Source organism: Myotis brandtii, unplaced genomic scaffold, assembly GCF_000412655.1.
Source record: "Myotis brandtii unplaced genomic scaffold, ASM41265v1 scaffold49, whole genome shotgun sequence".
In the NCBI taxonomy this organism is placed as follows: Eukaryota; Metazoa; Chordata; class Mammalia; order Chiroptera; family Vespertilionidae; genus Myotis; species Myotis brandtii.
The window spans coordinates 3,679,751-3,696,322 of record NW_005368707.1 but is presented as its reverse complement, the minus strand read 5'-3'; the positions used below and the strand labels follow the sequence as shown (position 1 = coordinate 3,696,322).

Sequence of the window (16,572 nt, the reverse complement as noted above, 5' to 3'; positions counted from 1 at the left end):
CCTGAGGTCCCCTGGCCTGGCACCGGGCGGGAGGGGCATGGCCTCAGGTCCCCTGGCCTGGCACCAGGGCAGAGGGCACGGCCTGAGGTCCCCTGTCAAGCCCCACGGGGGGGAGGGGGCACACAGTCTCAGGTCCCTGATTGCTCCTTAAGGCTCGTTATGGGAACTTGGCCTCAGCTGTGGGTGCAGCCATCTTTGTGGCGGAGTGACAGTCAATTTGCATATTCCCTCTTTATTATATAGGATAGTACTGGCAATCAAACAAGAAGGAATAGAAGACATCCAAATGGAAAAGGAGTAAAATTGTCATTATTTGCAAATGACATGATACTGTATATAGAGAAGCCTAAAGACCCTACCAAAAAAAACTAGGTGACACATGAATTCAGTAAACTAGCAGGATACAAAATAAATATTTAGAAATCAGTTGCATTTTTATGCACCAATTATAAACTATCAGAAAGGAAAACTAAGAAAAAAATTCCATTTACAATTGCATAAGAAAACACACCTAGAAATAAATTTAATGAAGGGTGTTAAAAGACCTGTACTCAAAAAATTGTAAGACACTGAAAAAAGCGTCGAAAGAAGATACAAATAAGTGAAAGCATATACCATGTTCATGGATCGGAAGAATTAACATCATTAAAATGTCCATGTTGCCCTGGCTGGCTTGGCTTAGTGGACAAAGCGTCAGCCTGTGGACTGAAGAGTCCTGGGTTCGATTCCAGTCAAGGGCACCGACCTCAGTTGCAGGCTCCTCCCTGGTCCAGGCCCTGGTTGGGGCGTGTACAGGAGGCAACCAATTGATGTGTTTCTCTCACATCAATATTTCTCTCCCTCTTTCCGTCTCTCTTCCACTCTCCCTAAAAATCAATGGAAAAATATCCTCGGGTGAGGACTGAGGGAAAAAAAAGTCCATGCTAACTAAAGCAATCTATAGATTCAACACAATTCTATCAGATACCAATGGCATATTTCACAGAACTAAAACAAATATACAAAAATATTTACATGGAACCACAAAAGACCCTGAATAACAGTAATCTTGAAAAAGAAGAACAAAGTTGGAAAAATCATGCTACCTGACATCAAACTAAACCACAAAGCCCTAATCAAAACAGCATGGGACTGGCATAAAATATAGATCAATGGAACAGAATAGAGAGCCTAGAAATAAACCCACTACTTATGGTTAATTAACATTTGATAAAGCAGGCAAGAATGTAAAGTAGAATAAAGATGTCTATTTAATAAATGGTGTTAAGAAAATTGGACGGGGGGCAAGGGTCGGCTGGAAGGGGTCAATGGGGGTGGGGGGAAGGGTATGTAATACTTTCAACAATAAAGATTTTTTAAAAAAGAAAGATGGACAGATAACATACAAAAAATGTTAGACCACCTTCATACACCATACACAAGAATAAACTCAAAATGGATTAAGGACTTAAATGTAAGACTCAAAACTATAAAAATCCTAACAGAAAACATAGGCAGTAAAGTCTCAGACATTTTTCTTAGTAATATTTTTTTCTGATATATTTCCTAGGGCAAGGGAAACAAAAGAAAAATGTAAAAAAAGAAACTATATCAAATTAAAATGTTTTTGTACAGCAAAAAAAAAAAAAACCATCAACAAAGTGAAAAGGCAACTTAATGAATGGGAGAACTTATACACCACCACCAAAAAAATGAACAATACAATTTTTTAAATGGGCAAAAGACTTGAATAGACCTTTCTCCAAAAAAGACATACAGATGGTCAACAGACACATGAAAAGGTACTCAACATCACTAATCATCAGAGAAATGCAAATTAAAACGACAAAGACATATCACCTCACACCTGTCAGAATGGCTATCATCAATAAATCATTAAACAACTGTTGGCAAGAATGTGGAGAAAAGGGAACCTACATTCCCTGTTGGTGTGAATGCAGATTGGTATAGCCACAGTAGAAAACAGTGTGAAGTTTCCTCAAAGAGTTAAAAATGGAACTGCTGTAAGAGCCAGGGATTCCACTTCTGGGATAATATCCAAAGAAACCTGAAACACTAATTCAAAAGAGTATATGCACCTCTGTGTTCATTGTAGCGTTATTTACAACTAGTGTCCCGGTGCACAGATTCGTGCACATTGAAAGGAAATTAACTAGAAGAAATATTTTAATATCATTATTCACCCTTTTTCTATAATAGAAGGGTCAACCAAATTCACGATCGACAATGACACGCGTGCAATTGGTGCCACTGAGAGCTTTATATGTATCACGCATGCGCAAGTCAACTTAGCCTTTTATATATATAGATAGCTAAGACTTGGAAGCAGCCCATCAGTAGATGAGTGAAAAAAAAAAGCAGGGGACATTTACACAATGGAATACTACTCAGTCATAAAAAAGAAGGAAGTCTTACCTTTTGTGACAGCATGAATGGACCTGAAGAGTATTATGCTAAGTGAAATAAGCCACTCAGAGAAAGACAAATACGATATGATTTCACTTATATGTGGAATCTAGTGAACAAAATAAACTAGCAAACTCATAGATACAGAGAACACTCTGACAGCTGTCACATGGGGAGGTTGTTTGTGGTGGGGGCCCAGTCAAAAGATGAAAAGATTAAGAAAAAAGAAAAACTCATAGACACAGACAATAATATGTTGATTATCAGAGGAAAAAAGGGGGGGGTGGAGGAGATAGAAGGTAAAAGGGGGATAAATGGTGATGGAAAGAGGCTTGATTTTGGGTGGGGAACACACTATACAATATACTGATGATGTATTATAGAATTGTACATCTGAAACCTACATAACATTATTAATTAATGTCATCCCAATAAATTCAGTAAAAAATTTTAAAAAATAAAGGATTCAGCAATACCATGAAGAAGGTTTTTCAGCAGAGCAATGTGATCAGAATAGTGTGGTGCACAGGCAAATGAAAAAAAGAGCCAGTATGTAACGACTGGGCATTAGTATGAAAAAATAAACCCAGCCCTGGCCAGTGTAGCTCAGTTGGTTGGAGCATCATCCTGAAAGGTTGCCAGTTTGACTCCTGGTCAGGACACATACCTAGGTGGCAGATTTGGTCCCCGATAGGGGCGACTACTGGTGGCAACTGATTGCTATTTCTCTCATACATCAATGCTTCTCTCTCTCTCTCACTCTCTCTCCCCCACTTCCCATATCTCTAGATCAACAAAACATATCTTCAGGTAAAAAGAAAGAAAAAAGAGAAAAGAAAGATGGACAGACATAACAAACAAACCCAAAGTTGGCAAATTCAAATTTTATAAATATTTATACTAACAAACATGAAAAATTATGACTCCATTCCCCTTCACCCCAGTAACTGCCTTTATGTTATGTTAGTTCAGTCTAAGCTGCCTTTTTAGAACTTTAAAGAAATACATTCAATAACAATGATTCTGACAGGCAAGATGATTTTTTTTAATATTTTGTTCTGTTATTCGATATTCAGAAGGGACTATATATTTTAAAATTTTAAGTAAAATAAGCCTTTACCTAATTACCCAATTATAACTATTTATTGCTTATCATTAATCAACATATTTCCCAAAAGTTATATAATACAAGACCTCAAGAACACTACATACATCAATATCTGCTTCTTTAAAAAGTACAGTTTAATATTCATAGAAATACATTTTAAAAACTCTTACCCATATTGCAAGTTTAGCCTTATTTCCATCCACTGAAATTGTTTTCACCTTAAAGTCAACACCTTGAAAAAAATAAAAATTTTGGTAAGAATCCCAGTAAAATATATTTTTAAAATAAATTACCTATAAAAAGTCACTTTATCAAATGCCCTAATTTACACCCAAAGTCCTTAGAGTTATGGACGTAAAGATAAAAGTGTCACTAAATTTCAGCACCTTATGATTTAGTTAGGATAAATGAAAACCAGATGCTTGAAGAATTCAAACATTCACCTACCTGTACTTCTTGAAAAAATAAAAATGTTATTGAAAAAATAAAATTCAATGTAAGGTGGGCATTAAATATGCACATTAATAGCCAAGAGTTGGAATATTCACAGTGCTAATGTAAAAAAGACTTATCTATGGCTGACTGTGGAGCCGGGCAATTTTCAGAGGTTCCCAAAGCATCTACACACTATATTAAGAGTACTGTTCATAGCTGACCAACCCCAAACTCGGATTCTGACTGTAAGCAACTTGGAGGACTGGTAAAAATATAAAAGAGCCGTTCACACTCCTTGTCTTGTAAATTCTTTCTTTGTTTTTATCCTATAAAACAATATTAGTTTTATATAACCTTATCAATGATTACTTGCTACGGCACAATTTCCAAAAGAGAATTTACACACCAAAACATTTGTGCCCAACCCATTAAGAATCTTCATTCGTGCAAGAGGGATGTTCAAAGTTCTGTAAAAATCTTCTATTGGTATTAATTTATGTAACGAGAAGAGCTTCATAAGAAGTCACATGAGATTTTACTACAGCAACCAAAAACAACCTCCTTTTCAGGAAAAGGAATTGTCACATGCCATCTGGTTTAAATGAACAGTATCCATATATCTTTAAATAGGATCAAAAATAATATGCTGTCTACCCAACTGGCCAGAGGGAAAACATTAGCTCAAGAGGCTTGGGAAAAAACTTACAAAAGATCTTACTTATTTGCTTGTCACAATTAATTCAGAAAGCCACAGCTAAGATGAATAGCACCCTCATATACTAAATGCTTAATAGAACACCTGTCATCAATAAAAAAATATATATTAGTAATTCTTAGATGATTTCCGGTAATTCACTACATATACAAATAAGGTATTAAAAATGCATTTCAAAATGTGTTCTATGCCAGGTTTTTCTGTGTGCCAAAGATTAAGAAAAGAAAGTTTGGTGTATTGGGCTAGAGTGATAAAGCAGTTGATAAAGTCATGCCTAGAATGATGTGCAACCATTAGTTAAAGGATAGTGCCAATTACGTAGTCCAAGGAAAACCTTAGTTTCTTTACAGTCAAAAACAACAACAACAACAAAAAACAAAGAAAAAAATCCCATGTTAAATAATCTGATATTCACCAGGTTCTAGATTAAAAAAAAATAAAAAGAAATTACGCCACACCATCTACATAAAAAATATGAAATTACTTACATTTTATTCATATCATTTTAAAAAATAAAACAAAACCTAAGAAAATCCATATGACAGAAAGGGTTCTGACTTGGTGCAGGTACTAAATGAAGGCCATTGGTAGACACTAGGGAGAGATAGCCTGTCATACATATTCTACAGTTAAATTCTCAAGGTTTTTCAGATAGGGAAGAACTTTTGTTTTCCCCCTTAATATCCCCAGACAGAATGATCAGGGGAATGCTGGCCTTTCTGCTAACTACTGGTTAAAAGAAATTCATTGTTCCCAGAATGTTTGTTTTCCTCCTCCCCGAATCTCCTTCCTCTTTTATAATTTCCTGTTTTTGCATGTTTGTGGAAAGCCTAATTCCTTTCTCTGTAATGTGTAATTTGCATGTCGATAATTGTCTCCTAGATATTCTTCTAACATATTATTTCTGAAAGTTACAGAGAACACACTTCAGGAAACTGCCCACTTAAATCCTACCATCAAAGTCAACAGACACTGTTAGCCTGACAGAGCACCTCATCTGGATTCAGACCCCTCGAGTCCCCCATTCATCTTCCCTTGTCTCCTCTGGTGATTCTCATGTGCTGACATTGAGCTCTTTAGCTCTCATATGTTTAAATTGTTTCTTCATCAAGGCTGGTTTCCAAGTAGCTGTTAATTAGTTTTCATTGGTGGCAGCAGTAGGAATCTTTTTGATAAATTTGATTTTGCCGACTTCTAACTAGATTTGATTAAACTGTCTTTCCAACCTCTTCAGGTGGATAACAAGGAGCTCATAATAGAAGCAGAATTTATAGGGAAAAAACACTCCCGTGTTTCTCCTCTAGTACAACAATGAACATTTACAGATATGTGCGCTGTAAGAAGCAATTCTCGAACTCTCCAGGGACACCAGTGGGGTGTCCTACAATTCAATCCAGCTCTGATACTACCTAACTGGAATTAGAGTCAGATCCTACAGAGCAAAGGCTCAGTTCCACAAGACTGCTACCCTCATTTCAGATGCCAATCACAAATCCAAGTTATCTGTGCTTCTGACCAATTGGCTATAAATCAGAGGGTCCCATGATCCCCTCCTCAATTCGATTAATTTGTGATAGTAGCTCACAGAACACAGGAAAACGGTTTGCTTACTAGATTATCATCTATATATATAAAAGGCTAATATGCTAAGTGTCTGACCGTCCGACCAGTCACTATGATGCGCACTGACCACCAGGGGGCAGACGCTCAACATAGGAGCTGCCGAGCTGCAGTGAGTTGGCAGCAGCAGTTCTCAGGTGACGCACCCTGAAACCAGAGAGGAGGGAGCCTGATTCCTCGCGGACAGCACGATTCCACCTTCGGCCGTGGGTTATGTTGTTGCTGGGGCACTGTTGGCCCCAAATCTGGTTTCCTCTGATGCGCACTGACCACCAGGGGGCAGACGCTCAACATAGGAGCTGCCGAGCTGCAGTGAGTTGGCAGCAGCAGTTCTCAGGTGACGCACCCTGAAACCAGAGAGGAGGGAGCCTGATTCCTCGCGGACAGCACGATTCCACCTTCGGCCGTGGGTTATGTTGTTGCTGGGGCACTGTTGGCCCCAAATCTGGTTTACTCCACACTTGCATTTGCGTTCCACACCCTGCACAACAGCAACGTTGCAGAGTGCCCTCTCGCACTCCGCGGGACCCCTTGGGAGATGTTGAAGAGCCAGTTTCAGCCGGGAGTGCCCTCTCGCACTCCGGGACCCCTAGGGGGATGTTGAAGAGCCGGTTTCAGCCCGATCCCTGCAGGCCAGGCCGAGGGACCCCACCTGCCAGAGGGACCCCGCTCACTCCGCAGATCCCAGGGAGAGACCATGGGAGGTTGGCTCCAGGGCGTGTCCAGCCCATCTCGCCCAGTCCTACCCCGCCGGCCATCTTCTAATTAATTTTCTTTCCATGTACACAAATCCGTGCACTGGGTCACTAGTTTTATTATAAAAGGATACAACCCAGGAACAGCAAAATGGAAGAGATGCATAGGAAAAGGTATGGTGCGAAGTGGCAAAGGGCTTCCATGCCATGCCCTCCTCCAAGCTCACCATACTCCCAGCACCTCCAAATGTTCGCTAACATGGAAGCTTGCCCTGTCAGCTCACCACTTCTACAAGAGTACTGGAAATTCTAGCCAGACAATTAGGAAAGAAAAAGGAAATAAAAGGCATTCAAATTGGAAAGGAAGAAGTAAAATTATCTTTGTTCACAGACAACATACTCGTAATATGTAGAAAATTTTAATGATTCTATTCCACACGTACACAAAAAAGGAACTAATAAATGAATACAGCAAAGTTGTAGAATACAAAATCAACACACAAAAATCAGCTGCATTGCCCTAACTGGTTTGGCTCAGTGAGTAGAGTGTCGGCCTGCGGAATGAAGGGTCCCGGGTTCAATTCTGGCCAAGGACACATGCCTGGGTTGCGGGCTCGATCTCCAGTGTGGGGCATGCAGGAGGCAGCCAGTCAATGGTTCTCTCTCATCATTGATGTTTCTGTCTCTCTCCCCATCTCCCTTCCTCTCTGAAATCAATAAAAATATATATTTTTTAAAAAAATCAGCTGCATTTCCATATACTAGCAATGAGCAATCCAAAAAGAATATTTTTTTAAAATTCCATTTACAATAACATCAAAGAGAATAAAATATTTAGGAATAAATTTAACCAAGGAGGTTAAATTACACACGGACACCTACAAACACTGCTGAAAGATATTAAAGAAGACATGAGATATAAATAAGTGGGAAGACATGTTGTGTTCATGATTGAAAGACTTAACATTGTTAAGATGACAACACTACCCAAAGCAATTTACAGATTCAATACAAGCTCTATAAAAATTCCCAAAGCTTTGCCCTGGCCAGTGTGGCTCAGTTGGTTGGGGATCATCACCCAGTACATCAAAAGGGCACATGCCCAGGTTGCAGGCTCTATCCCTAGTTGGGGTATATGTGGGAGGCAGTGAGTCGATGTTTCTCTCTCTCCCTCTCCCTTCCTCTCTCTCTAAAATAAATCTTTTTTTAAAAATTCTAAAAGCTTCTTTGCAGAAATGTTTATGAAGAGGCTTTTAGACTCTACCTAAGGATGGGGGCTGGTTTCCAGGGGACCCAACCTTGTGATTAGAAGATTGGAACATTCAGACCTACCCCTGACCTCTGGGGAGGGGAGAAGGGCTGGAGGTTAAATCACTCACTAATGGTCAATGATTTAAACAATGTTGCCTATGTAATAAAGCCTCCATAAAAACCCAAAAGGAGGGAAGTTCAAAGAGCTTCCGGGGCCCTGACCGGTTTGGCTCAGTGGATAGAGCATCAGCCTACGGACTCAAGGGTCCCAGGTTCGATTCTGGTCAAGGGCATGTACCTTGGTTGTGGGCACATCCCCAGTAGGGGGTGTGCAGGAGGCAGCTGATCGATGTTTCTAACTCTCTATCCCTTTCCTTCCTCTCTGTAAAAAATCAATAAAATATATTTAAAAAAAAAAAAAGATTCCGGGTTGGTGAACACATAGATTTGGGAAGAGTGGTGCATGGAAGCTCTGTAACCCCTTCCCACACATCTTTCCCTATGCATCTCTTCCATCTGCCTGTTCCTTTTATAATAAACCACTGATCTAATAAGTAAAATGTTTCCTCTGAGCTGCTCTAGCAAATTAATTGAACCTGAGGAGGGACTCCAGGGAAACTCTGATTTATAGCCAATCAGTCATAAGTACAGGTGACAACTTGAACTTGTGACTGATATCTTAAGACCAAGGAGGGGGTTGTAGGAACACCCCGTGTATAGCTGGTCAGTCAGAAGCATAGGTGACAACCTGGGATTTCCACTGGCATCTGAAGTGGTGGGGAGGAGGGAGTGGGCATATGAAGTGGGAATAGGGGAAGTGAGCAGTCCCATAGGGCTGAACCCTTAATCTGTGGGATCTGATGCTATCTCAGTTACATAATAGCAATAATCTTCTTCTATATATAAAAGGCTAATATGCAAAGTGTCCTCTCTGGAGTTCGACCAGGAGACTGGGAGTTCAATCGCTTACTGTGACGTGTGCTGACCACCAGGGGGCAGCGCAGAAGGCAGGAAGGCTCTGTCCAGCAGCTTGGCAGCCAGGGAAGGAAGGCCTAGGGCCAAGGGACCCTACCCATGCATGAATTTCATGCATCGGGGCTCTAGTATTGTAATAATTATGTATGATGTCAGATGGGGATGCCCCCCCCCCCTCCAGTGCACGAGTTTCGTGCACCAGGCCTCTAAAAAATAAAAATAAACACGCAAAACAAATAGAATTATAGATACAGAGAACATTTTGATGGTTGCCAGATGGGATGGGGGTTAAGAAGATGGGTAAAAAAGGTGAAGGGATTAAAAGTACAAATTGGTTGCTACAGAATGGTCATAGGGATAAGTACAGCATAGGGGATATAGTTAATAATATAATAACTATATATGGTGTCAGATGGGTATGATATTTAGCTGGATGATCACTCAGTAAGTTATGTAATATCTAATCACTGGTGTGTACCTGAAACTAATATAAATACTTACGTCAACTGTAATTGAAAAATAAACATTATTTCAAAAAAAATGTCAAAGCCATGAAAGATAAAGATTTAAGAACTGTTTGGATTAAAAGAAATTAAAGAGAAATCACAACTCAATCCAATGTGTGATCCTGGACTGGATCATGGACCAGAAACAATTCTTTTACTTTTACTATATAAAACATTAATGGGATAATTGATGAAATTTGTCTGTATACAGTAGAATTGTATCTATGTTCATTTAGGAAATACACAATAAAGTATTTAGAGGTTAAAGGCATAAAATCTGCAATTTACTCTCAAACAATTTGGAAAAACAAGAACACTGTATGTAGAGAGAAGGAATGATAAAGCAAATGTGATAAATATTAATATTTGGAGAATTTGAATAAGATATACAGGAATTCTTTGTACCATTTTTACAACTTTTATTTAAAAAATAAATATAGCCCTGGCTGGTTTGGCTCAGTTGTTAGAGCATCAGCCGGCAGACCAAAGGGTCTTGGGTTCAATTCCAGGTCAAGGGCGTGTACCTGGGTTGCAGGGTCAGGACTCGTGTGGAAGACAATCAACTGATGTATCTCTCTCACATCGATGTCTCTTTCCTCTCTCTCTCTCACCCCTGTCACCTCTTCCCTTCCTTCCACTCTCTCTAAAAAAAATCAATGGAAAAATACCTTCGGGATTAAAAAATAACAATTAAAAATAAATATAAACAGACACACAATAAATGAAAACAAATGAAGCCAGTTCAGAGAAACCATTTTCCCTAACAACAATGCTAGGATCATCCTTACTACATTCTACTCATTAGATCATGAAATTTTAGAACTGGAAGAAAAATGTACTCTCTCTCACCAAAACTTCTCCATTAACAGATGAAGGCAATGAAGTTAAATGCCTTGCTCAAGATCACAACTATTTCAAGTCAGAGCCCAGACTACTATCTTGCTCTGACACAGCTCTTTCAACTATGACAAGCTATTTCTTGATATCGTTATAATGTCATCTACCCCCTAAACATACAATACCAAAATATTTAGCTCTATCTTTTCATATATTCTAAGAAGCTCATGCGACAAGTCACTCTCAGGCAATCTAAATTTCATTTTAAAAAGGCATTCAGGTTTCACTGCTCCTAACAATCTTTAATAACTAATATTGATAAGTATGTTGAGTTCAGAATTCATGCCAGATACTGTAGTAATGCTAAAAATACCAAATTAACCCATTCTACTGTAAGGTGACACTGTTAGGTCTATGATGATAGAGACCAACTCTGTATTATTCATCATTATAACCCCACCTCTTAGGATAGTGCCTGGCATACAATAAATATTCTAATAATTGACTGCTGCTGAATAAAAGACCATCTACAGTACAGGAATGAAACTGTGTTTACAGATAAGCATATTATACACAGTGTTAATAAAGTGTCATGAGACAATAGATTAGAAAGTTATTTTTACTTGGTGAGAGCTACAAAGGCTTCAGAAATGTAATGACATCAAAGTTAAGCTTTGGAAGACAAATAAGATTTCAACAGACATAGAAGTAATGGGGTAGAGGAAGAAGGGTAGGGAGAGATAAATAAACAGCCTGAAGGCAAGATAATATTTGGCATTTCTACTGAATTTTTAAACACAGGCTTACCTATTGTTGCTGCAAGTTCTGGATCAAAAGTATCATCTGTGAACCTCAAGAGCAGGCTAAAAGAGATGTTAAAAAGACAGATTAAAAATTTGACTTTTCTTTCTAATCATTTGATAAATGTGCTCATGGTTGTTATATTTAGTCACAAATAGATGCATATGAGAATAGCTGATGTAGGTCTGCTCCCAAAATATTACCTCAGTGCAGGTATACACAGATGAATTAAATTATTGGAAAGGTAATTAAAGAATCCCCATGCTTTACAAAGAATACAAAGTAGTTCATATTAGAAAACATTCCCCATGCTTCCTTATATAATTCCCCAAGTGTGAAAAGGTTTGTTGTAACTTTCCTGGTATAAACTTCTGAGAAAATGATATAACAACATATGATGCTTTAACTGACATGGACAAAAGGGAGAAAAATAAGTCTCTCTAAATACAACAAATTAATTTTTTTAAAATACGATGTGTAATCCACTCTGAATTTAAATAAAAACAGAAAGGTGTGAATGTCTAGCATTTTGTAACACATAGTATGACTACTACCTAATTGGGATAAAAAGATATAGTAGTAAAAAGTGAGGGCAGATGTCCAGAGTACATATATTCTGGCAAATGATATGCAGGGTATGTGAAATCAAGTAGGCAATAGGGAGCTACTGAAGTTTTTTAAAAAGGAAAAGGCAAGAACTGCTCTACATTTTGAAAAGTTATGCCAGAAAAAAAGAAAGGTAGAAAAATCAACAGAAGACAACTGCCATGGTTATGGTAAGAGATTAATGAAGAATTAAACTAGGAAATGGTAAAGAAACTAAAAAGGAAGGGGTGAAATGAAAGCAAAAAATACCAGTGTAGAAGAATATTCTAAGATTTTACATCTCCTAAGATTATTTTATTTAATACTAGAGGCCCAGTGCACGGATTCGTGCACTGGTGGGGTGGTCCCTCAGCCTGGCCTGCGCTCTCTCGCAGTCTGGGACCTCGGGGGATGTCTGCCTAAGCCGGCAGTAAGACATCCCTCTCACAGTCCGGGGCTCTCGCAGTCCGGGACCCCTTGCTCCTTACCGCCAGCCTGCAGCAGAGGCGGGAGAGGCTCCCCCCACCGCCACTGTGCTCACCAGCAGTGAGCCCGGCTTCTGGCTGAGCAGCGCTCCCCCTGTGGGAGCTCACTGACCACCAGGGGGCAGCTCCTGTGTTGAGTGTCTGCCCCTGGTGGTCAGTGTGCATCATAGTGACTGGTCGTTCTGCTGTTAGGTAGATTTGCATATTAGCCTTTTATTATATAGGATTGTGTAAATTAGACTACTGAGGCACAGAGAGATTAAAGAATGTCTCAGCTCAAATGGGTAATAATTGAAAAGTCTAGGATTCAAACCCGGGAAGTCTAACTGCCATATACTTTTAATTCCTTGAACTAGCAGTTAATTTGCATATCTCCCTGATTAGCCAATGGGAAGGGTAGCGGTCGTACGCCAATTACCATGTTTCTCTTTTATTAGTGTAGATTAGTGTAGATGAGGCAGAAGGGTCAGTTATTAGAAGCTCTTCAAAAATAAAGCCTAAGCTTTTGTTAAAGCCCTAGATTTATACAGTTAATCAATCTTCCCTCACATTACCTCCGAAAGTAGGACAAGACTGTTCTATTGACCTGCTTGCAATAATAAAATCAAGGCAACAGATATCAGATGTCTTGAGTTGTACAAAAATATTTCTATAGGCTGGAATTATTGCTGTTAGAGATTTTTTTTTTTTTTTTTTTTTTTTGGTCCACAGAGTATATTGCAAAACATAGTGGCCTCCTGAGAATTCCTAAGCCCAGTATCATTGATTGTATTTGAAGGATTAACTGTCCTTTTCTTAATTTTGCTTTCTTGTGTTTACCATAAAAATCAGCACCTAAAAAGCAAAGAAGAGTCAAATTGTAGATTTTTCTACTTAACATTGAGCCCACTTGACTAAAACTAATTTTACTTACTTTCAACATGAATTAGGTGAGAGCAGTAATTAAGAATCTTAAAATACTTACAAAAATTTTCTTCTCTCTGCAACATTAAACTTTAATAAAAGTGAAAATGTCATTAAAAATTTCAGTTATCCATAATTTAAGATTAGAAAAGGCATGTATCTATACTTGGTCACCACAGAAAATATTACAAAAACATAGGTTAACATAACCTTTTAGAGCAGCAGTCGTAGTAATAATGACAATACCTGAATAATATAAATAACAATGGCACTGGCTATTATTTACTGAACATAGACAATGTGCCACACAAGGAGCCAGGGGTTTTTCTTACGTTAATTGCTAATTCTTACAATATCCCTTGTCTTCAATGATATTTTGTCAGGAAAGGCAAGGAATTAGTATGGTGCAAAGTAACAAATTTTAAAACAGGTTCTTAATATAAATCAGCAGATCTTAGCCAGGGATACACTGGTAGCTCAAAATGCATCCAAAATTCTATGCATGCATTCTTGTAGGCAGAGAGTCCATGTCTCTATTGGATTTTGAAAGGAATCCACAACTTGAAAATGATTAAGAACCAGTGCTCTAAAGAATATATGTCTATGCCTTCATATTTAAAAAAAAGAAGAAGCAAAACACTCCCCATGCAGAGCTAAAGATGGAACGAGTAACTACCACCACTCCACTAAGAGGAGATCAAATTTATAATAAACTAGAGGCCCAATGCACGAAATTCGTGCAAGAGTAGGCCTTCCTTCCCCCGGCTGCTGGCACCAGCTTCCCTCCGGCCGCCAGCAGGCACCCAGGACCCAGGCTTCCCTGGCAGCCCCAGCTTCGTCCAGAAGGTTGTCTGGAAGGACATCTGGAAGGTTGTCCGGACGGACATCTGGAAGGAATACTGGTCTAATTAGCATAGACCAGTATTATTATAGATAGTGAGATAAGTAATCTGCATTTCTCAACTTACAAGTTAAATTAGCCAAAAAGGATGGGGATACAAGGGACACAGGAGAGGCAGCAACTTGGATAATAGATCTCTAGAATCCATTCTAGTCTCTGAAACACTTTTCAACATCTTTATTTCACCCTGGCTAGCCCTAGAATCAAAGAATCTTATACATTTAACATTAAATAGGGTTTGAGAGATTTCTATTCCAACTTCATTTTTCAAATGAAGAAAGTCCAGAGTGTTCAAGTATCACACATGGGGTCACACCAAGTGGCAGCACTAGTTTCTTAATCCTAATCTCCTGGTTGCTAACAGACATGTTTATTACACTGCAAGAGTCTGAAATAAACTGAAAATTTAATCCACTAATTTGAATTAGTTAAGATATCCTTTGTTGTGCAATGATTTCTCAACAACACAAGTGATATCTCATTTCCACTAACTCTAAATCTCTAAAGAAATATAAACGAACTACTGGTTAGAAGAAGCCTTTAAGATTATACCCATGACATATGTTTTGTACTAACTCACCTTAAAAAGCATAGGCTCCCATTTTAGTAGAGTTATTTATTCTCATCTTATCCAGAAAGATAAGTGTTGTTTTCCATTACACATTACATATACAATGTATATCTAGCTAGAAAAAATAAGCCAGCTTTCTTCCTAAATGCAATTCTCCCTTGAAAGAGACAGTTAAAAATGTTAAAACTTTGTAGTGAGCAATTGATAACTCACCACGAAGTACTGAGAAAAATTTGGGGAGCAGATTAGATCCAAATAAGTTTGTATGAGAGAAGGGAACCAAAAAAGCCAATAATTACACTTAACAAATTTTACTCTAAAGAGGAAGAACCACAATTAGGTAAATACTGTACTTCCAGTTAACCTTCCAGAAAATTATAACACAGCTTAACTAGTCTTCTATCCAACACATTTAGAAGAAGTGCCAACCAACCATGTATTAGGTTGGATCACATGAAATGACATTCAACTATTAATGACTTCAAATTCAGCAATTTCAAAGGCCTTAACTTAAATGAGAGTCAGATCTCAAGAAAAAAAGAAAGGTTACAAGGCTATGGAATTCCTATTAAGACAATATTCAATATGTTAACTAGCTTTTTAAAGCTCAAACATAATAGATGGTGATCATAAAATTATTTTATTCAGCCCTAAACACACACACACACACACACCATACTTTTTGGGTAGCCCATAGTGTTTCAGTAATTTATTCCTTATGTGCAAGTCCCTTAGTCCAGTATATACAGTACATTAAATGAGGAAAACTATGAAAATGTTTTTGGGTAGCCCATAGTGTTTCAGTAATTTATTCCTATGTGCAAGTCCCTTAGTCCAGTATATACAGAGTACATTAAATGAGGAAAACTATGAAAATGTGTTGTCATGTTTTAAAAACATATAAAATTTCAGAATGTACTACAGAAAAAGATGTCAAACTTAGGTATCTAAAAAAGTAAGACTTTATGAAGTAACTTCAAAGATAAGTTTACCAGGAGGTATTGCTAAACTGTGAAATTGCTTACAACTCCTGAAGTTTGAATATTGTTTAAAGATCAAGGCACCCTAGAATATAACCTACTCACAATCAAATGGCAAGAACTTCACGGGGAGAACTTTGTTCTAAGACGTGGATGAAATCACTTCCCTCTTGTAATACCCACCCAACTCCACATCTTACTTTATACTCAACTCTAACGACTGTCAATGTTATTTCCCCAAGGAAGTGTCAAGGAAGAAAAGGCACACACTAATTTGTTCTTCTACCTCTATATGATGCGGCAGAATGAGAACTAACGATTACCCTTTATTTTCAAAGGTGGCCTATACCTTAAGCTCTCATCTTAGACCAAAGGGATTGACTCAAGTAGTCAGAAGACCAAAGAGTTCTTTCACAGCTCACTCATTTTATACACACACACACACACACACACACACACACACACGTAATGGGGTGCACCAAAATAGGCCAAGAATATGACCTAAGGTGCCACGAAACTTCCTGCGAAGAACATTACATATTTAGACAAAGGCCAGAGAAATCCCAAAGTGATCACATTACAATGCTTAACTCGCGGGGTGGCAGGTCCCCTGAACTCGAGGGGCCTAGACAAGGTCTCGCGCTCGGCAGGACTCGGGCCTAAACTCGGCCGGACTCGGGCCCAAACCTGCCCGCCACGCCCTGTGCTCCTCGCCAGCAGCCCGGCCGGCCCCGGGAACTGTTTTCAGGGTGAGCCAGACGGGAAAGCCATCCACGGGACTCGGGCCTGGCAGAGGCC

At 38.7% G+C, this 16,572-nt stretch overlaps 1 protein-coding gene across 4 annotated transcripts in view; it reads right to left on the bottom strand.

Moving 5' to 3' along the window:
- RAB18 (RAB18, member RAS oncogene family) overlaps positions 1-16,572 on the bottom strand; it is a 35,176-nt gene that overhangs the window by 17,931 nt on the left and 673 nt on the right. For all 4 annotated transcript variants that reach the window (XM_005876551.2, XM_014547984.1, XM_014547985.1 and 1 more), the window contains exons 2-3: positions 11,356-11,411; positions 3,685-3,746 (exon numbers count right to left, since the gene is read on the bottom strand). In XM_005876551.2, the coding sequence (XP_005876613.1) occupies positions 3,685-3,746; positions 11,356-11,411 (118 nt within the window). The remainder of the gene's footprint in view (positions 1-3,684; positions 3,747-11,355; positions 11,412-16,572) is intronic.